Source organism: Theobroma cacao, chromosome 2 (assembly GCF_053813885.1).
Source record: "Theobroma cacao isolate CCN51 chromosome 2, ASM5381388v1, whole genome shotgun sequence".
Taxonomy (NCBI): domain Eukaryota; kingdom Viridiplantae; phylum Streptophyta; class Magnoliopsida; order Malvales; family Malvaceae; genus Theobroma; species Theobroma cacao.
This window is the reverse complement of record NC_142640.1, coordinates 34,010,291-34,031,033: the sequence shown is the minus strand read 5'-3', so window position 1 is coordinate 34,031,033 and position 20,743 is coordinate 34,010,291. Positions and strand designations below refer to the sequence as shown.

At 30.5% G+C, this 20,743-nt stretch overlaps 3 protein-coding genes across 10 annotated transcripts; all 3 read right to left on the bottom strand.

The window, feature by feature from the left end:
• Positions 1 to 259: 259 nt before the first annotated feature.
• On the bottom strand, positions 260 to 3,535 carry LOC18609188 (LEAF RUST 10 DISEASE-RESISTANCE LOCUS RECEPTOR-LIKE PROTEIN KINASE-like 2.1). Of its 3 annotated transcripts, XM_088803658.1 has the most exons (4): positions 3,348 to 3,535; positions 2,583 to 3,165; positions 1,781 to 1,816; positions 260 to 1,556 (listed from the first exon to the last, which is right to left on the bottom strand). In XM_088803658.1, exons 2-4 carry the CDS (start codon positions 2,728 to 2,730, stop codon positions 448 to 450), a joined length of 1,293 nt encoding a protein of 430 aa, XP_088659784.1. In that variant the 5' UTR covers positions 2,731 to 3,165; positions 3,348 to 3,535; the 3' UTR covers positions 260 to 447. The 3 variants fall into 3 exon arrangements, with proteins under 3 accessions (XP_088659784.1, XP_017971599.2, XP_017971600.2); XM_018116110.2 differs by having other exon boundaries at positions 2,583 to 3,535; XM_018116111.2 differs by lacking the exons at positions 1,781 to 1,816; positions 3,348 to 3,535 and having other exon boundaries at positions 262 to 1,556; positions 2,583 to 2,742.
• LOC148764184 (LEAF RUST 10 DISEASE-RESISTANCE LOCUS RECEPTOR-LIKE PROTEIN KINASE-like 1.2) lies at positions 2,755 to 4,446 on the bottom strand. Its single transcript, XM_088803550.1, has 3 exons — positions 4,432 to 4,446; positions 3,348 to 3,404; positions 2,755 to 3,165 (listed from the first exon to the last, which is right to left on the bottom strand). Exons 1-3 carry the CDS (start codon positions 4,444 to 4,446, stop codon positions 2,755 to 2,757), a joined length of 483 nt encoding a protein of 160 aa, XP_088659676.1.
• A 2,572-nt stretch (positions 4,447 to 7,018) lies between these two features.
• LOC18609186 (uncharacterized) lies at positions 7,019 to 16,144 on the bottom strand. 6 transcript variants are annotated; one of them, XR_016024651.1, is made up of 6 exons: positions 15,819 to 16,144; positions 14,634 to 14,703; positions 14,022 to 14,095; positions 12,023 to 12,137; positions 8,560 to 8,654; positions 7,019 to 7,563 (listed from the first exon to the last, which is right to left on the bottom strand). XR_016024651.1 is itself a non-coding variant. In XM_088803659.1 (5 exons), the coding sequence occupies exon 5, from the start codon at positions 11,579 to 11,581 to the stop codon at positions 10,529 to 10,531; it is 1,053 nt and encodes a 350-aa protein (XP_088659785.1). In that variant the 5' UTR covers positions 11,582 to 11,590; positions 12,023 to 12,137; positions 14,022 to 14,095; positions 14,634 to 14,703; positions 15,819 to 16,144; the 3' UTR covers positions 10,525 to 10,528. The 6 variants fall into 6 exon arrangements, 3 of the variants coding, with proteins under 3 accessions (XP_088659785.1, XP_088659786.1, XP_088659787.1); XR_016024650.1 differs by lacking the exon at positions 8,560 to 8,654 and having other exon boundaries at positions 7,028 to 7,563; positions 15,819 to 16,141; XR_016024652.1 differs by lacking the exons at positions 7,019 to 7,563; positions 8,560 to 8,654 and adding an exon at positions 9,326 to 9,642 and having other exon boundaries at positions 15,819 to 16,143.
• Between the last annotated feature and the right edge of the window lie 4,599 nt (positions 16,145 to 20,743).

Here is a 20,743-nt window from a genome sequence, read left to right as displayed (position 1 = left end):
TCGTCAAGACTCTTAAAGCGAAGATCAAGCGAAATTCGTGATTAAGGTCAAGTTGTCAAGACTCTTGAAGACCAAGTGAATAAATTAATCAAAGGAATTCTAGAGATTATAACTCACACCAAATATTTGATATTTGTTTCATAATTTTTCAAGGAAAAATTTGTATGTACATTATATTTGCTTTGTTATGATAATTTTCCTTAAAGCTTTTAATTAGCGCGTATAAACTTTATCTGTGTCATCCATATATGCAAGCACACTTTCATACAAGAAAGTAAGTATGACTTTAAAGCTCCAACATAGAAAGAGACAATGTCAAACTTACAAATGCAAATCTAGCATTTCTATCAGATATGAGCAGGCACCCTATGTAATGAACTAAGAACAAACACTGCCAAAATTCCAAGAGGTATAAGCTATAACCAAGCTTAAATTGAATTAACAATGTCAGGCTATTAGTCTACTAGTGGAATTTGCATCTGGCGATGTTGGAGGTGACGACAAGAAAGGCTTGGGTGGGATGTTGAGGGAATCAATGTTCCCTTCCATCATTTCTACCACTCTACTCATTGGTGGGCGGTTTGATGGGTCGGTCTGTATGCACCACAAGCTCACTATTATCATCTTCCTTACTCTCTCTTGATCATCTCCATCTATAATACCCTGCAATCCTAGTTCTTCATCCAACTCTATACGATCATGGATCCAATGTGGAAAATATATCTCACTGGTGCGATCAACTTCGACATTAATGTTTTTTCTTCCACCAACCATCTCTAAAATCATCATCCCATAACTATAGACATCAGACTTGTGAGACACCCGTCCAAAGTTCCTGGAAAATACTTCAGGAGCAATATATCCGGCAGTTCCTCTCGCGCCAGTCATCGAAATAGCGCTTTCTTTTTCGGGACACAATTTAGCAAGGCCAAAATCAGATATCTTTGGACAGAAGTCAGCATCAAGGAGAATGTTGTGAGGCTTGATGTCAAAATGCAGAATACGTGTGTTACAACCACGATGCAAATATTGTAACCCTCTGGCTATGCCAACTGCAATTTGGTACAAGGTTTCCCACTCTAATTGACGATGGCCTGCCTTCTCTTGAAATATGAACTTCTCGAGTGATCCATTTGGCACAAACTCATAGATGAGAGCCCTCCGGTGACCCTCAAAACAGAAGCCTAAAAGAGTGACTACGTTCACATGGGAAGTTCTGCTAATGCTTGCCACCTCATTCATAAATTCTTCCCCATTCCTTTGTGATTTTTTCAAAATCTTGACTGCTACATGTCGTCCATCAAGTAGCTTCCCTCTGTAAACGTCGCCATAGCCTCCTTGACCTAATTTATATTGGAATGAGTTGGTTATCTTCTTGATGTCCGAATGTCTGTACCTTTTTGGAGCTAGGAACACGTTGTCCTTTAGGAAGGCTTCAATCTTCTTATCTGCTTCTGTTTTGGTCTTCCGAATAAACATGCTATCCTCTGATGAGAATTTTTTTATAAAGCAGAAGGCCAGAATAATCAACACTACAATTCCAGCAATTGAAGAAGCTGCATTGAAAGACAGGGTTTATTCATAAACTTCTCAGTCAAATTCTTTCAAAATGTTACATTGATAAAATTTGAATGTCATTTTAATGAGATCAAAATTGAACTTTTAGATATGCTCATTGAAGCAATTTAGTTATTGTTAATAAGAGTGAAAAGTGTAATCTAATTAGCGATTATTCAACAAAACAAGTTAAATCGCTTGATGACTCTGCTGTGTACATTACCTGCTGCAACTTTTATGGTAAAACCAGTAGAATTTCCTGCAACATGAACAACGAAATACAAATGAATACCCTGTTAAAAATTCTCTGGACTGGGTTTTTTTCTATCGACACTGATTGTTGTAGACGGTAGAATGATGGAATTTCAACGGGTGAATTTTTTTGAGAAATTGAAATATATTCTTAATAACTTCTACCGGTTATAACCCAGGTAATTTTGATTCAGTCCATTAGATACGGAGTGCATGACCAAAATCTTAATTTAAAGATCTTCTCTGTTCATCATCCCATCTCTACTTTTTTTGTTTTTTTTGAAAAGCGGAATTTATTCATCCATTGCCACAGAAGCCTAAACCAAAGACTTTGATGGCATCGGGAACCTGGTGGGGGAACGTTGGCTTTACGATTACAAAATCTCTGCACAAAAGGCTATAAAAAGCAAGGATCAATCCTAAAGTCAGACATAGGTGAACTGATCCTTCACAGAACAAAAGTCTAACCTAAAACGGTGAATCCAAGAACATCACATCTTTTTGCAGCAAACAAACCTAGAACAAGCAGAAAAGCTAAAACCCCTGACGAAATCATACCAAATTTCTCAATCTCTTTTCAAAATCCCCTAATTTTAAAAACTTCTCTGATGTTTTTGAACTTTTCAACATATGTAGATCCATGAAAAATCCCCGCAAGGAAAAATTAAGTTAATAAATCAAGCTTTCTCCTAGTTTTATCCTACTTGGTTGTATATATTGAGATTTCAAAGTTCTTTTTTTCTTTTTCCTTCTAGATCTTGAAAAGAACATACCAGGAGTACAATGCCATGCGTGAGGCCTATCTGGGCAAAAGCACTTGAAATGGTAGGTACTATAATCAAATCCACACTTGCCCCCGCTCGCCTCACAAATGCTACAGTTGCTCGCTATCCACTTCAGCACAAACCCTCGGTTCAGCATACTTTCAACACCTTGCTCTCCTTCTTAAAAAGCCACAGGCGCCAGCACCGTTTTATTACAATACTTTGAAGCAAAATTCAGCTTAGGATCATTATTGAACAGTGCCAAAGTTGCATTAGTTTCATTTTCAGCAGAACAATTAACCTTGTGCTGTGAAAGTTCCCAGGTCGATGGCACGGTTAAGTTGCAATTGAAGAGCAAAAATATTTCTGCTTGGTTTGGGGCCAGAGAAAGCCAGTCTTCAGGAATGGATATGTTTGGGATTGAATGGCTGCAAACGGCATCTCTATCGAAAGCAACAGCTTTTGACACCTGAAAAGATTGGTTCTGATAAAAGATATCATGGATGATATAGTCGCCATCAGGCAAGCTAAGGATTGCGTCTGTGCTGTTTCTGCAGGAGATGTTGAATGCGGGATAACCACATCTACGTTCCTGGATGAAGAATGGGAACTTTATGTTATGCCTACCACAAGTACTTGGCTCGCTGCAGACTGTAAAGTTTTCATCTACCGCAAGAGATTTTCTTAGTACGAAGAAAAATATTAGAATATATATATTCATGAGCGAAAGGAAGGATAATTTGAAACGCATGAGAAAGTTATGAATCGTTGAACCAGAGAAGAAGAATCAGATGTCGAAGAACGAAAATAACCCAATCTGGCATCCGATTTCTGTCACGATGAACATGTCAGAACATTGAAGGAGACATATGATTCAAGGCTTATGGTTTGGTTTTGGATGAAATGGTAGGGAAGGTCCACTCAGCTGTAGTCATCAATATAGACGTCCAATTGCACACTTAAGTCAACTGGTGCCCCACAAGGGAAGGGAAGTCCGCCCCTTCTTCATTGGTACAACATTATCTTAATTTCCACCCGCTCCATTTAGGAAGAATTGAAAAAGTCCCGCCACCCAACCAAAATTTTATACTATAGATTATAGAATGCTATAATAGTCGAAATTAATTGGTATTTATTTTAAAATAAAATCAAAATTTTAAATAATTTGATCCAAAAGAAACGAAAGAAAACATGATAATATATATGGAATGGAGAGATTGCAAGTAGATTAGAAAGGGGATGCTGTAGCAATCAAGGCCCCACATGTAAGGGCGGCTCAATAATATTTAAAACTAAATATTTAAATGAAATAATATTTTTGTTGAAATTAAGAAAAAAATTAGCAACAAGGCCAGCATTGGTTACTTCCCTCCTTCAAACACCATGACACAAGGCGAAAGTTTTAAAAAGTTAGTTAAAAGTTGCTGTTGGCGACTGTTTAAATGCCAGAAATAACTTTATCTTCCTCATAAACCTCCACCAACACTACTCCAAGCTAAAGAGTCAAGAAGCTTATGGATAAAAGGGGAGTGGAAGCTTAGATGTGTGGGTGAAGCAACAAAAAGGAGCCACACATGGCACTTTAAGTAGGAGTGACTCAATAAATTTAAAGACCCGAAACGAAATATTCAAATAAAGTTTTTTTATTAAAATTAAGAAAATTTTTAAAATTTTATTCTTCTAACATTTTGGATACAAAATTTTTAATTAAACTTTTATAATCAAGTTCTTCTAATATTTCTTTTTCAATTAATAATATAGTCAATCCTTTTAATCTTTATTGAGACATTATTGATCTTAAATAAAATTTTATTAATTTTAGTTTTGAAAAGCTTTTTTCTCCTAAAGCAACACTTACCGGAATTGTTAACATTATTTTAAAAGCAATATATGCATTTGGAAAAGAATCGAGTTTTCTTATACAATTAAATATGTCAATTGAATTGTGTTCTTCCATTTATATAATTTCTTTTAAAATTTTTAACTCTGAAAATAAATCTAAATCATTAATATCAAAATATTTGTTGTATTTTAGGGAACATTCAAGATTAAGGCAATATTCTTGCATCCTATTATCAACTAATGACTTCAACTTTTTACAGCTAAATAGAAAATCAAAAATATTTTCATATATTTTAAATTGTTTAAATCTACTTTGGAGTGAAAAAATTGCTTGATCTAATATATATAAAAAGTAATCAATTCTAAATAACTCTTCAAGAGATCTATTTATTTCATTATCAACATTCTCATCAAATTATTGTTTTCTACGAATGATACGTGTATCACAAAATTTAGATTCAATGTTTATTTTAGATGCAATATCTTTAGAAGAAATCATAACATATACAAATCCATCTTCTTTATATTTTTCAAAAAAATAAAAAGACCTTTTAATTGTTTTATAGCACCATCAATACACATATCTTTTTTATTGCAAATTTTTACTAACAGAGTTAACAACAAACAATATATCATACCAAATAGTCATGCCCAACAAAAACTCAAAGTTTTTGAGCTCATATGTTGCTAAGCAATTAGCTTCACTCACTACAAAAAAAACAGACTTTTTCTGACGAAATTTTTTTCGTAAGCAATAGTTAAGTTTCTATTGGAAATACTTTTTTCAACAAATTTCTAATAGAATTTTCCGTTGGAAATTTAGTCTCTGAAAAGGTTGTCAAAAATACTTTTCATCAAAAATCCGTTGCAACTCCATCGGAGAATTTCGATGGAATTTCTGTTAGAAATATACATAAATTTGTTGAAAAAGAACTAAATTTTTATATATTATTTTTCACAAAATCCATCCTAAAACACAAAAATTCCAACAAATTTATTGACGAAATTTTCTATTGGAAGTTTCCAACATATGTCCGACGGAAGTTTCCTTTGAAAATTATCAATGGATTTCCAACGAAATTTTTTGTTGGAAATTACCAATGGAGTTTCAAACGGATTTTCCTTCGAAATTTTCCGTTGGAAACCAATACCAATGAAAATTCTCGTTGAAAAATCCATCGGTAATTTCCAACGGAATTTGCCATTATAAGCGCTCTACCAACAAAAAATTCCGCAGGAATCCCCAAAAATGCATATTTTGTTATTAAAATAATCATAATTACAAATTAATAAAAATAATCTACGCAGCTTACAATTAACATGCAATTAAAATACTTAATTCAAAGTCGAGTTGGCAGAATTAAAAATCATTACAAACACACAATATATATGTATAAAAATAAAGTTAAATGTGCTATTGTATGCCATATTAAAAAAAGTATTTAAGTCAAATTCGAAAAATAGACTATTATCATGAGATGTCACCTTACTCGTTAGAATATGAACTTAAAGTACTCACATGGACTTCTTTCGAATGCTTCTTTGTCATCATTGCTTTTATACTTGCCATAAATTCATTCATGGCTCCAAAATGTTACATCATTTGCTCACGCATCTGACTCATGTTATTTGATAAATTTTCTAATTTTTTTCTAACCTAATATCAAAACCGATGCAAGGGTTAACTGTTGGCTCAGATGTTGTTGCATCATTAAGTATAGTTGTAGTAGGCCTCCGAGAACCAAACCCATGCACGTGAGTGCGTATAGTCCTCATCCCTCCAATTTCTTCAATCCAAGCATGTGGATCAAATTTTGGCTGTGACGATGAATTCTTACCGTACTTCTGTGATAATGCAGCAATATATGTTTCTTACAAATAAAAAAGGGAAAATAATTAGTATATAATTTTATTGTTAACTTTGGAGTAAAAATCAATCAATTTTTTTTATGTACATTAATAGTCTTAGACTTATTGTCTATGAAATCACCATGACCCCTTAAACATCTATGAGTGCTGTTGAATGCTTCCTCAAAGCTAACATCTCGATTCATCTCATTTGCCTGCATTCATTTACAGCTATACTCAATCATAATGCGTTTATTTTACAAAATATGTAAAGCATATTAGAATATGGGAAGTCGTAGTATGTAAAGCATAACGAATAAATATAAATTCATACCATCCTTTTTGCATGAACAAGGAATGGAATTGAACCACCAATGTGCTTTGTAATGCTTCCTTCTTTTTACATTAAACAATTCCTCCTTGCTTGTTTTGATTCATTTTTTCATTCTTTTATACCCATACCATATAAATAAAGGCATCCCAAACTTTATTTGTGATCCATTACCTTGACATGCTTTTGTAGTCCATGATGTTTTCTGTGTTGGCTTATTTCTTTGCTTGTGTCCTCTCTTCTGAAAGCATGTCTCTTAGTCTATTGGACCAAATTTTATTCCATATTCATTGAACCAAAAGATCTTCATTTAAAGCCTAAGCAAATTTTTCCTATAACAAAATAATAGATTAATAAAAAATTTAATACATAATTAAAAACAAAAAGTTATAATTTAATTGAATAATAAACATATACCTCTAATTTCTTAAACATTAAATCCTTAACGTTATTAGGGATTTTCTTCCATGTCGGCCATGGACTGTTGAAGTGATTTTATGTGATTCTTGTTATTGTTGTGGTGACCGTTGTCTCAAAAAAAGTACTACCACAAGATAAAAGAAAATTATTGCTTTAAAATATATATGAGATATAACTATTTCATTACAGTATAAAATAATATACATATCTCCAAGAGGAGTTATATGCAATCTTTGAGTTGGATTTATAAGTGTATATATTCCTACACCAAACCCTCTACCCCTCGACCTTAAAGATGTACCATCTCCACTTACTTCTAAATCCACGGATGTGTATCCATGAGAATCGTGGGCAAATGTCATATTGATTACTGCTTTGCAGATGCATCAAACAAAGAAGGTGACTTTGAGGGCAAATCATTGGCTTGCTATCTCTATGGATAAGTGGATGGATTAAGAAATGCACCATCATTCGTAAGTGACAACATAGATCCAAAGGCATTCGTTGCTTGAGGTCTTGGTTTTGAATACTTCCCTTTAACTATCATTCCTACAATATAACAAAATATTCATACATAAGCTAAAAGAGATTGAAATAAACTATCAAAATCATCATCAAAATATAAGAATTAAGACTAATTCTCATTCATGTTTACAATAAAAAATATTAACAAAAATATGCCATATAAGCTAAAAGAAATTAAAACAAACTATCAAAATCATCATCAAAATGTAAGAATCAAGACTAAGTCCCATACATGTTTACAATAAAAAATGTTAACAAAAACATGCCATTTTAACATACATTTAAATATTTTAAAATATAAATTAAAATATTATAATAACATATCAAGATTTTTAAATAATAATAATAATAAAGGTAAACAATTGTGTAAGAAAAGATACAAAACCAGTAACATATATTTCTAACATCATTAATTGCTTCAAAATAAGCAAACTCATGTTCTTCGTGAACTTCATTTTCATCGCTATCACTAAAAGTTTCTTCATCTTGGTCTTTAAGTTCTTCTTCATCTATTTCTCCTTCATTTTTTTTGTCCTCAATCAAGACATTAACCTTTTCATAATCACCACTTGTTAATAGTATAGAGATATCAAGGTCCTCAGAAGGAGTAATATTAATTGGAATAGACACATCATCTTCTTGATACACTTTTTCATTCTGATCAATTTCATTTTCTTTGTCTCCACTACATGGAAGGTGGAATTTACTCTTAGCTTTTGTTTTTAATACTGCCCACCAATCACGTCGATCTCGTTTGGTTACCAAATAACTACTATAGTAAACTTGGTGAGCTTGTACGACTAAAACAAATGGTTCAATTGTAACAAGCATCGAGTTGTGTTTAATTTCAGTAAGACTATGAAAAGGGTCTATCCTAACACTTTTTTCAGTGTCAAACCAATGACACTTAAATAGCACAACTCTATTTCTAATACCAATATATTCCAACTTGATTATATCCACCAAGATAATATAAAAGTCACGCTCATAATTGTTGTAAAAACTCTTTTTGACACATACCCTATTATTCATTATCTTACGATTTTGCCCATAATCTACGATGTGGAACTTGAAACCATTTATGAAGTATCTTTTGTTACACCTTGTCATACGTCCTAAACCATGAGAAATATCAAATATAAGTGGGTCAGTTTCATCCGTACATTCAACGACATACCAAAATGTAATACAAGAGCATTAATTGTTAATACACATCAGTAATGCCTATTTATTATTAGGTGGCAAATTATAGATTGCACATGAACTTACATACTCTTGGAGCCATTGTGCAAATCTTGCATCACGTATTTTCTCCAATTCATCTTCTGATTTATCAATCATTTCATCAAATATCTTAACATTACATCCACATTACGAATTAATATTATCTTATATCAATCATTAAGGTTTAAGGTATAATGATACTTACTCTATATAAGGAAGCATCTCCATCAATTCATTAAAACATATAGTTTGGCAGCATATAACTCATCTTCATCTAAAAATCGAGATTTATCTAGTTCACCAAAAACTCACTCAATATGAGTGAAAATTGAAAAACGACCGTTAGAGTCCATGTTTCCCCCATCATCATTATGTGGCAACCAATTTAATCTTGTCCGCACAGTAGGTTCAAAATACAAAAAGCAAAATGAGGAGACTTCCTTAAAAACATATGCCTCGTATATGTTTTCCTCTAGAAAGGCTCGATTTTTCACTTTCTTCTTTAAATTATGCAAAAACCTAAACATCATAATATTCATAAAATTTAATAGGTATCCTAAACTCTTTTAAGGAAATAATTGAAATCTAATAACAAATATAGTACCTCTCAAATGATTACATCCATCAATACTGGACAGGTTCACCAACCCTAGCCTCGTAAGGTAATTGAATCGACAAATCCTCCATAAAGTCAAAAAACTAGGAGGAAAGATTTTTTTCTAGTTTGCATATAGTTTCAATAATTTTTCCTTCCAAAGCTTCCATGTGATCTACAAGTATTTCGGTTGAGCATAAATCTCTAAAAAAATAAGATATCTCAATAATTGCATCCCCAATTGAGTTAGACACCATATCACAAAAAGCAATTGAGAGCAATCGCTGCAAAAAAACACAACAATCATGACTCTTCATCCCATAAAATTTGCATTTAATCTCATTAACACACTAAGATATGTTCAATGCAAACCATTAGGTAATCTCAATTATTTCACCCAATCACAAACAATTTTTTTCCTTCTTACTTAAAGTGTACAAGGCTTTAAGCTTAAAAAATTTTTCATTATTTTCCATCAATTCCAATACTAGACACCTGTAACACATCTTCAAATCTTGTCTTGCCTTTAAGTTGTCTTTTGTCTTCCTTTTAACATCCATCATAGTGTTGAAGATATTTTCAAAGACATCACGTTCAATATGCATCACATCCAAATTGTAACAAATAAGAAACGTATGTCAATAAGGTAAATTTCAAAATATACTCTTTTTCACCCAATTATGACTTTGACCGAAACTAGGAATATTATGTTCGCCACAATTTGCTCCAATGGGGATATCGAGAAGTGAATTCAACCGTGATAATATTTTTTCACCTGAGATTCGAGGAATTGAAAGTCACGCTCAACTCTTTTTTAAAAAAATTTCTCTCTCTGCCTCCTAAAAGCATGATTAGATGGCAAGAATTGTCAATGACAATAAAAAGAACAAGGGTTTTTGCCATGCTTCAATATGAAAGACTTAGACCATTCCATACAATAAAGATATGATAATCATCCATGAGTGCTCCACCCCAACAACATACCATAAGTAAGGAAATCTTTAATTGTTCATAGCAATGCTGCTCTCAATTGCAAATTTTATTTCTGATAAGCATCATCCATCAAAGGTCTAAAAAAAAATCTATGTTTTGGCCCGGACTTTTCCTACCTGAAATAACTATATTAAGAAATATATATTGTTGTTTCGAACACATTCATAGAGGTAAATTTTACACAGTGAGCATTATTGGCCAAACAGAATAAGGTTTTGCAGTTGGTCCAAAAAAATTGAAATCGTATGCACATAATTCTAATATGATATTTCTAGATTCCATTACAAATAACTCATGTGTGCGATTGAAATGTTGCCAAGGCTCACCATCAACAAGGTGTCTAAGCACTCTATCATCACTTCGGTTATGCATATGCCATGTCATATGTTTAACAGTTTTTCTCGACATATAAAGTCTCTGAAGCCTTGGTATAAGTAGCAAATAACGCAAAATCTTGTAAAAAATCATACAATACTCCAAATTAGCAGTTTCCTTATAAAATAAGATGCAATTATTTTTACATGCATGAATTTTGTCATATCCAAATCCAAGTGTCACCATTTTCCTTTTCATTGTATAGAAGTCATTGGGTAAAGTTTCATCTTCTAACAATATATTTTTTATTATATCCATCAAACAATCAAAACACGACTCACTTAAAACTAACTTTGATTTAACATTTAAAAGTTGCAATACTGCTGAGAACATTGTGTGCTTTGTGCAACCTAACCACAAAGGTTCATCGGCATCACCCAACAAAGAGTAAAAGCTTGCTATATTTGGATTTGGATCTTGCTCCATAGATCTTGAGTCATTATCATGACTAGCATTCAAAATAATTTCCAAACCCATATCATCCCAAACCATTCTAACATATTGATTTTCTATTTCCTTTTCATATATTGGTTCTCCATGTTCCCTATGACTAGAATATGGTTCAACCCCGTCTCTACTTCTTGTTGATTGTCCAAGCTCATGTTCCCCATGTAAACTCCATATTGTATAAGCACCAATAAAACCCTTTTTTAGAAAGTGCACTTCCACCTTATCAGAACTTAGAAACCTAGTGTTGCTACATTGAGAGCAAGGGCATCTAGTTTTGTTCCCCCAAATAAATGTAGGGTTAAAAGATGCAAAATAAATAAATTCTTGAATTCCATTCATAAGTTCATCCCTCATGAAGCCATTAGGAGTTAGTCGTTGATACATCCAAGATTGATCTCTTTCCATTTTGTAGTCCTAATATTGTTTTCATAGAAACAATTACAAATAAAAACCGAAGTCATAATTAGTGTAAACTCGTGAAGAAACCTGCCATGCATTCAACATTAATATATATATATATATATAATGTTATATACATCTATATATTATTACCTTTTCGATTTGATTTATAAATTAAAAATTAAATTAATACTCTTTTCCATCTTGTATTTAGATATGAGCAGCTTTTTGATATTTCATGACTAAGTCTGGGTAATTTCTAGCACGATTACATTATTTTTCATAATATTTTTTATCCTTTTACCAACCCTTTGAAAGCACTTTTATAATGGCATCAAACACTATGCAGAATGAGGAAAAAGCACCAACCATATCACTTTAATAATTTATTATAACAGAAAACAGCTCAAAATTGTTTCAATGCTATATGGTTTATCAAATACTTACAATTCCCAATGCATCATCGTTAAAGGCATTGTGGTACTCAAAACTTGGAGTTGGAAGCTCAGAAATGGGATAAGCAAAAAGTAAGAGGAAGCTCAGTGCAATCGAAAAGATGTAACTGAAATAGGAAAAGTAAGCATAAGTTAAATTTAGAAACTATATATTACAATTAAACATTCAAATACTACGGCACAAAAGTGGGTGACTCATATAGTAATAATAATAACAACATTATCAAATGAATATCTTATGTTAACAAAATGCTTTTAAATTACAACACAAATCTTATTTTCATGAAATATGTGGACTTTTAATCATTGAATTGAGTGTGATTTTACTTCCTTGCGCATCACTTCCTCCAAATATCTTCTTTTATAAACATCTAACTCATATTCCAACTTTACAAATGCAATTGATATTTCTCTACTATAAATATCATGCACTTAATCTATGCATAGTCATAATTTTGTTTAAGTAGTAATTTTCAGTTCAAAGATTATTGAATACACAATCAAGCATATATATAGTCATTATTTTGTTCAAATAGAAGATTATCTATACCTTTCAACATACAAATTTTGCCGTTGGTGTATAAGATAATAATATATTATTAGTATTAGCAAATCATTTCCAAGTCAATAATAATTACCTAGTCTACTTAACGTAAAGAAGAAATTGGCCAAAAAGATTCAATTAATTTATTACAAGAGGAATAATTTTTTTTATACAAAAACCAGAAGCTAAATTTTCTTATTACTAAACTTAATTTTGATACAAGGAAAATAAAGTTTTCTACATTGGTCTATAGATGATGCTTACCAAAACAAAGAATCAGAGTGCAAATAAGGTAGGTTAAAAAATGAAGAATGAATGAAAAGAGCTGTTTCTACTTAGTCCATTCAACTTCATTTTATTATAAACTCAAGTATTTAACAACCATATAACATTCACCATATGAAAGCATGTAACAGACAATTTAAGAATGGCCATCTAATATGCTTTCTATTTGGTATTGGTGTAGCAGAAAATTAAAATATTCCAATCATAAGATACATAGTAGATGGATGAGTGTGGAAATGTTCATCCTTACTTAAAAAAATGTACACAAAATAGCTTTCCAAATAGGATCAATTCTTTACCATCCAACAGAACACTACAACTAAAGTATCTTGCCTCTATATCTCCTCATCACATGAGGCTTGGATTTGACCCTCATGAATGTAACCAAGAAAGATCACAAAATCACAAATTTTGACTAAAGAAAGATGAACCAAGAGTGCATCCACCTACTTCTTGCAAATTTCCAACTAATTCACACAAATCAACCCAACACAACTGCTTAGGCACTCAACATATACTAAACGGTAACTACTGGCCACATTTTTCAGTAACCTTAGGGAAGAGGTTAGTATAGGATGATTGGCTCATGATGGAAGTAAGTTTAAGCTCACTCAAGAAAATGACTTTAAAACAATATAAAATTATAAGTCACCTAAAATAAGAACAGCTTAGATATGATTGGAAAATTTCCACTAATAACAACCCAAAATTGCGATAGTCTAGAATTGTATAGAAGTAGAAAGAAACTTGTCTGTCTTCTTTTATTTAATAGGATTTCTTTAAATTACTAGAGTATGACAATCGCAGCATCTGTAGATTTATAGAAAAATAGCAGCTCTTTCCCAAGGGAAAAAGAGCGAGGCAAATTCTGACTCCTAATGGTCCAACGACACTCCTAAGTAGCTCAATTACAATGCCACAAAATTTAACAATAAGTCCTTTAAAAGTGACAATTATTTGAAACATGATAATGATAACATTTGCCAAACAAAACAATAACTGGAGACATCTGCCTCTTATCAACTAGATTACCTAGGCCGGCTTAAAACTTGGAGAATTGTCTTGATACTTGGCTATAAAGAATTCATATAAGCTTGATATATTGGGATATCTACTTTTAACAGAATGAAGAGAAGCTTGCAAAAAGAATAAAGCTATTTACCATCAAGACAGCAGTAGTTTCCCATCATAGCTACAAACTAGTCAATCGAAGCGCAAAAGTTTACATTTCCGTATCTGGAATTGTTTTAACAAGAGCTGTGTAAGAAGATGTAACTAAAACTTCATAAGGGCGTAACCAAAGTGGAAGACAGACTTTTTGGAATATATCTGGTATTGAAAACCATCATACACACACTTCAATCGACTACAATAATTAAACAATAATACTTTCTGAGAACTTCAGCATTGATGCATAATAATAAAAGATTCTTTTTCTTTTTTGAGCTAACTTGATAATATAAGATTCAACCATGCAATATATATCCACGCACCTATTTATATAATTTTTCTAGTCCACTTAACATCATGCATTCTAATCATCTTTTTGCATGCAAAATTATATATTTCCCTTTGCATTGGGGAAAAAAAGAAAGAGAAAAAAGCAATATATTGCTTTAGCATTATGACATATCACATGATGTAGACAGAAAATGAGACTCCAAATACTGATTTTTTTAAACCGACTGGCTTGGAGAGAAATAAGGGATAGGAAGCAAATGATCTAGATGATCTGAAGAAAAGAAGCATATGAAATTGTAATAAAGAAACATACCATAAAAGTGAGAGATAGGCTGCACATCAAAATGCTCTTGCCTACAATCATCACCACTCTTTACAATAACCTTCATGATACAAAAAGAAAAAAGGCAATTTCATTTACACAAAACTAACTATGTAACAAAGCAAATAATATGAGGTATTCAATAAAATTAACCAAAAAAGTCAGCATTACACCAAAATAGTAACATCAAATACCTTAAGCCATCAAATTAATGTCAATTATATGTAGCCAAATAACAGCAAAAGGTTCACATCCAATATCATAAATATGAGAATTAGTTGTAAACATTAACCATTGATCCAACACCAATTAGTTGTAAATTTTCTCACTTACATATTTCATTGAATAATAATATACCAGATTCAATGCTCCAGGACTAGAATCTTATATAAGATCAAAATATTATGTCATGCAATATCATGCACTTAATATATGCATAGTCATAATTTTGTTTACGTAGTAATTTTAATTTCAAAGATTATTGAATGCACAATCAATAATCTTTAAAATTACAAGATTATTGGCCAAAAAGATTTAATTAATTTATTACAAGAGGAATAATTTTTTTTATACAAAAACCTAGTGCCAGAAGCTACATGTTTTTAAGCAAGTTGATATCCAACCAAAAATTAGCTTTAAACTACTACTGTCAAAATCATTTTTGACATCAAATTAAATCAAAAATCTGTTTTTAACCTAGTGCCAGAGCTTTTGTTTGAATAAACGTGGAAGCCATCGACACAACTGTGAAGATTGAAGCATTTTCTTCAATGTTTCTGAAGATTATAAAGAAGAACATAAACAGGGCAGATGGTATCAAAATGAAAGCACTAACAAAACATTGCAGTAAAGAAACAAAAAGGAAAAAACTCCAAGACACAGGAAGGCAACAAATCAACATCTCATAAGATTAATTGCATTAGGACAAAAATGTGGAAATAGAAACAAACGGAAATCACCCAAAAAAAAAAAACTCTTGCCCTACTCAGCAATATAACCAGAATAGGAATTATTGTCAATTTGGCTTTACTCATTTAGCCTTTACTCATTTTGACCCTAACATGGTGAAGAATTTTTCATTAAATGACAAGGTTCAAAAACTAGCATATAACCCAAAAAGGATGAACTTTAAAGAACCAGAAAAACTAAATATGAAGAAAAAAAAGAGAAAAAGACCTTAAGCTTTGGACCTTAAGATTGAAATTGTAGAGGAAGTGAAGAGTTTGGAGAGAAGCTTTAGTCAGCATAGCAGTACAACAAACTGAGCTTCAGTCAGCAAAGGAGCTTTAGTCGTCATTCAACATCGAAAGGGAGCAAGGGTCAAAGGCTTTCGATGGTTTTCAAATGAGAAGGGAATCTAGCTAAAATATAAGGATTTGGGTTTAATTTTGTTTTTCCTTTTCCTTTCAAGATTCGTTTAATTTTTCTCAAGTGATTCCTTATCCGGTTAAGTATAGTCTTAGAGTAGAGTCTAATGCTTGTGTTCTCAATTTTTTCTTATACAGTGCTCCATTTTGTGTTTAAGGAGTTTCATACTGCTTATTAATTTGTAGAGTTCAATATTTTTTTTTGTCAGCTTTGTTTAACATTATTCTAATATGGCTGGAGATTTGATTTTAGGATATAAATGTCATCTTCTATATATACTAGTATAGTATTTATTGTCACATGTTTTACAGGTGAATACATGTTATTTATTTATTTTTAAATAATATTTATAGATAAAATAAAAAATAATCAAAGTGTACATCTAATTGTCTAAAAATAAAAGATAATTAAAAATAATTATATATAAAATAGATAATTAATTATAAACTTTTAGAAAATGCTGAATAGGTGGTAGAGTTGGTAAAGGCATACTTAATTTTTCATCACACACAAGTTCAAATCCTTATATCAACAAAATTTAAATATTTTATATTTTATTAATAATATTAAACTTTTATTATATTCATATTAAACTTTACTATATAAACTATAAAGATTACACAAAAATATCTTTAGATAATCATAATATATTAGACATTAATGTATAATATTATATATTTAACATTATTAAGTTGTAAACAAAACCAATATTACTTTATTGTGTATATATAAAATAACACAAATTATATGTAATATAAAATGTTATATATTACAAAGTTTTTATAAAAAATAACTCTTTATAACTAATATGTAATAAAAATTAAGGTGATAATTAATAAAATTAATTATTAACTGTAGTTATATAACTTGAAGTTTATTATAAGTTAAGTAATATTTATGTATAAATTAAATATATTTATATTAAAATTTTATTACAAAATATTACTATATATAACTATAATAATTAGAACATATTAATACGTAGGATATTTACTATCATATATTAATATTAGCAGTAAGTTATATAATTTAAAATATATATAAAATAGGTTTATAAATATATATAGTCAATATTAAATTGTTATGATTACAATTTGTATATGTACATATAACAAACTAATTAATATATTTTAAGTATATTATTAATTAGTTAGTTTACTATCATTCTTCTTAATAATTTATATTAACTAATATTAGTACATCAAGTCTTATTATTTTTGTATAACTTATACATATAGTTATATATTTATAGATACCTATGAATTCAATTATTAAAATTATAATATGAAACTAATCCCAAAGGATGACATGCTCAAAGTAGTATTAGAATTACCCAATATGAATATATGATCAATGTAAATATATAATTACAAAGTTTGTATAATTAATAACTAATTATAAACAATATATATGTTATAAAAACTAAGGTAATAACTTTATTATAAAATTATTGAATGTAACCATATAAATAAAATTTATTATAAGTTCTATTAATGCGTACATATAAATTAGATATATGTATATTATAATTAACTAATACATATATAATTATACAGTGATATATATTTACATAATATTATCTATTATGAAATATTATTGCTATATGTATAGGTCTAATAATTATAACATATTAATATGTATATATATATATAATGTTAATATATTACATTACTATGATTCTAATTTATGTACATATAATAAACTAATATATTTTAAATATATTATATATTAATAAGTTTACTATATATAGTAGTCTTCTTAATTTATATTAACTATAGTATTAGTATCTAAAGTATTATTAGTTATGGTTTATTTATATATTAGATTTTATAATCTCTTTTTGTAAAATTAAAATGTTTATTATGTTATTTTTCTAAACATTTTATAAATAACATTACTGAATTTGGAACTGTTACATAATATTTATGATTTTGTTATAAGTTTTCAAAATATATAAAAAATAATAACCAAAGAAAAACATATTTAAATATTTAAAGCCATCAAACTCACTATGTATGTATTTCATTTTCTTAATATAGAGAATTAATAAAATTATAATCATTATTAATATATTTTGAATAAAAAATTAAAAAATAGTAATACTAATAGAATTTTCCTACTGAATATTCCGTTTGAAAGTTTGGCTCTTAAAACTTTCGTACAAAATAATTTTCGTTGGAAATTTCTATCGGAAGTTCCGTTGGAAAATTTGGTGAATTAATTTTTTTTGCGCCAAAACTATTTCTGATGGATTTCCAACGGATATGATTCCGTTGGAAATTTTTGCTAGAAAATTTTGTTGGAAAATTTGGTTGGAATAATTTTTTTTCCAAAACTATTTCTAACGGATTTCCAAAGGAATCATTTTCATTGAAAAATTTCATAAAAAATCCATCAGTACAAGTAAAATAAATTTTTTTCGGATATCCATCGAAAAAAAGTCAATTTTTTTGTCATGACTTTTAGTTTTAGGATCTTCACTAACTTCTGCTGTCACAACTCGGAACTCCCCATCGGGCCCGTGACAACCGCCGCGAGGCCTCGACAGACATTCTTCACCCCGAATGCCGATTGAAACCTCGCAAGGCTTAACATTAACTTCTGCATCTCCCCGATGAGCAACAATTATTAAATCTCGCATTTCAAAAAATCATAAGTCATTTTCAAATAAAAATAATAAAATATTATTTTCTAGCTCACAGGGGTATTTTCGTAATTTTTCGTCAAAAATCTCAAAACTTGCTAAAAATGTAGTAGGTAAGCAGAAAATATATATTTAATGATTTAAAAACAATTAAGTATCTAAAACGTTCATTTGAAAGCAAATTGTTGACAACTAGTACTATTCAAAAATAATAAATAAAATATTCTACTTTCTCATAAAATAAATTTTTATAAAAATATTCATAAATAATTTTTCGCACATGAAAGTAAAGTAAAAATTGTATGAATAGAAATACAGATAACCAAAATATAAGTTTTGATCTGCAATGACACGTGGGCTCCAATTGACCAAGAGGATGTAAGACTGTGAACTCTTACTTTCTATAATGCAGTTCCGAGCTTAGTTCTCGTCTTACTCGACTATCTACAAACTGTCCTGAGCCTGAAAAATGTATAGGAAGAAGGGGTGAGATTTTATAATCCCAGTGAGTAAACAGATACAATCTAAAGCATCTAAAGCCGAGTAAATGAAGACAATCAAAATAAGTCATCATACTGTAATTTCATTACCTTTTAGTTCATTTCAACCAAATAAAATCAATCCATATAAATCGAGTAATCAACTTGGCTTATGAATTTCTTAAAACTTTGGCTCGTGCCAAAACTCATACTCGGTGATACCTTGCGTAGGGCATCCAACCGAGTCCGCCAAGGCTGTTAAAATTTTTGTATACACTTAAAATATATTTTTAGTTTGAGAAAATACAACTGTTCCTTGGCGTTGGCTGAGTTCCCCTTCACGTGGTAGTTTGGCGTGAAGTGAACCCTAAGCTTTACCCTAGGAGATACCCTACGCGCCTCTCCGTTCGAGGTAATAATATAATGGAGTTTACCGTGCCCCTCTAATAGGCTGGTCCACGGAACCCCCTCTGCAGTAAATAATTAATATATAATCCACCAATCAATAAAATTCATTCTAGCATGACATGGCAATTTATCGCAACCTAGCCTCTCAAGGCTGAATACACAGTATAAATAATTATAACACCAAAATCAGTTTAGTCATTCATGCTCATTTATTGTCATTAGCCATTCAATTCAAAACCATAAATTTGCAACACAAACTAACAGTCTCCAATTACTCTATTTTCAAAACCAATATTCGATTTTCCAGAAAATTTATAAAATCATTTTATAAAATTACAACTTCTCTTAAAACATAGCAATTTACCATTTAAACCTATTTTTCATAAAATCACACAGTTGTATAAAACTACTCTAGATAATTAAGACGATAATAAGTTCACTCACAGTATTAGGAGTAGAAATACTCCTATCTTTCGCCCTCGGGTGCAGTCTCTTACCCGAAACAATTGACTCACCACCTATCCATAATCTATGACACAAAATTCAATAAATTGTATCAATTTATCATAAATTATTTCAAGCTCTTATCCATGCGTATGCACTAGACAGGATTTGAAATGTTTAAACAATCGCTTAATTGCGGTGTCCAACCTAACTCGCCTATACACGGTGTAAAGTCCTAAAATCCCCAATTCGACTCCAATTCCATCCATTTCAATTTCAATTATCCAATTATATCCACAATACCTCAATGACTGTGAATTTGGTCCAATTTATCAGTTCGGACTATAAATTACGCTTTTACCCCTAGTGGGTAAAAATTTTAATTTATTGCACCGAAAATTCCCATTTAATTTCCAACCTCATAATTCATCATTTTTCCACCCAATTCTCTTAAAACAAAGTCAACCTCATCCTCACATACCATTGGCTAGATTCGGCCTAGGAAAATTCATGGAGAAGATAAATATTTTTCTTATCGTTTTACTCATAAACATGCTACACTAACAGTAAACACTAACATAGCTCAAAATCAAATTTATCTAACAACTTTCTCTCTCTAAACCCATATGACCAGAATTGAAATCATCCTCAAATCACATGATTCAACCATGGAAAATGATGGGAAATGCATGGGAAAGGTAAAGCACAAGACAAATTTAAGAAATGTTACATTTTTTCACTTGATTTTTGAATTTCCA

Excerpts from the sequence above, each read along its gene's own strand:
- LOC18609186 (XM_088803659.1), bottom strand. The coding sequence starts at position 11,581 with ATGGAAAGAGATCAATCTTGGATGTATCAACGACTAACTCCTAATGGC.
- LOC148764184 (XM_088803550.1), bottom strand. Across the intron at positions 3,166-3,347 it reads CATCTGATTCTTCTTCTCTG|GAACGTAGATGTGGTTATCC; the intron begins GTTCAACGATTC and ends TTCTTCATCCAG.
- LOC18609188 (XM_018116110.2), bottom strand. The coding sequence starts at position 2,730 with ATGCTGAACCGAGGGTTTGTGCTGAAGTGGATAGCGAGCAACTGTAGC. Across the intron at positions 1,817-2,582 it reads CGCATGGCATTGTACTCCTG|GAAATTCTACTGGTTTTACC; the intron begins GTATGTTCTTTT and ends TTCATGTTGCAG. Across the intron at positions 1,557-1,780 it reads TACCATAAAAGTTGCAGCAG|CTTCTTCAATTGCTGGAATT; the intron begins GTAATGTACACA and ends CTTTCAATGCAG.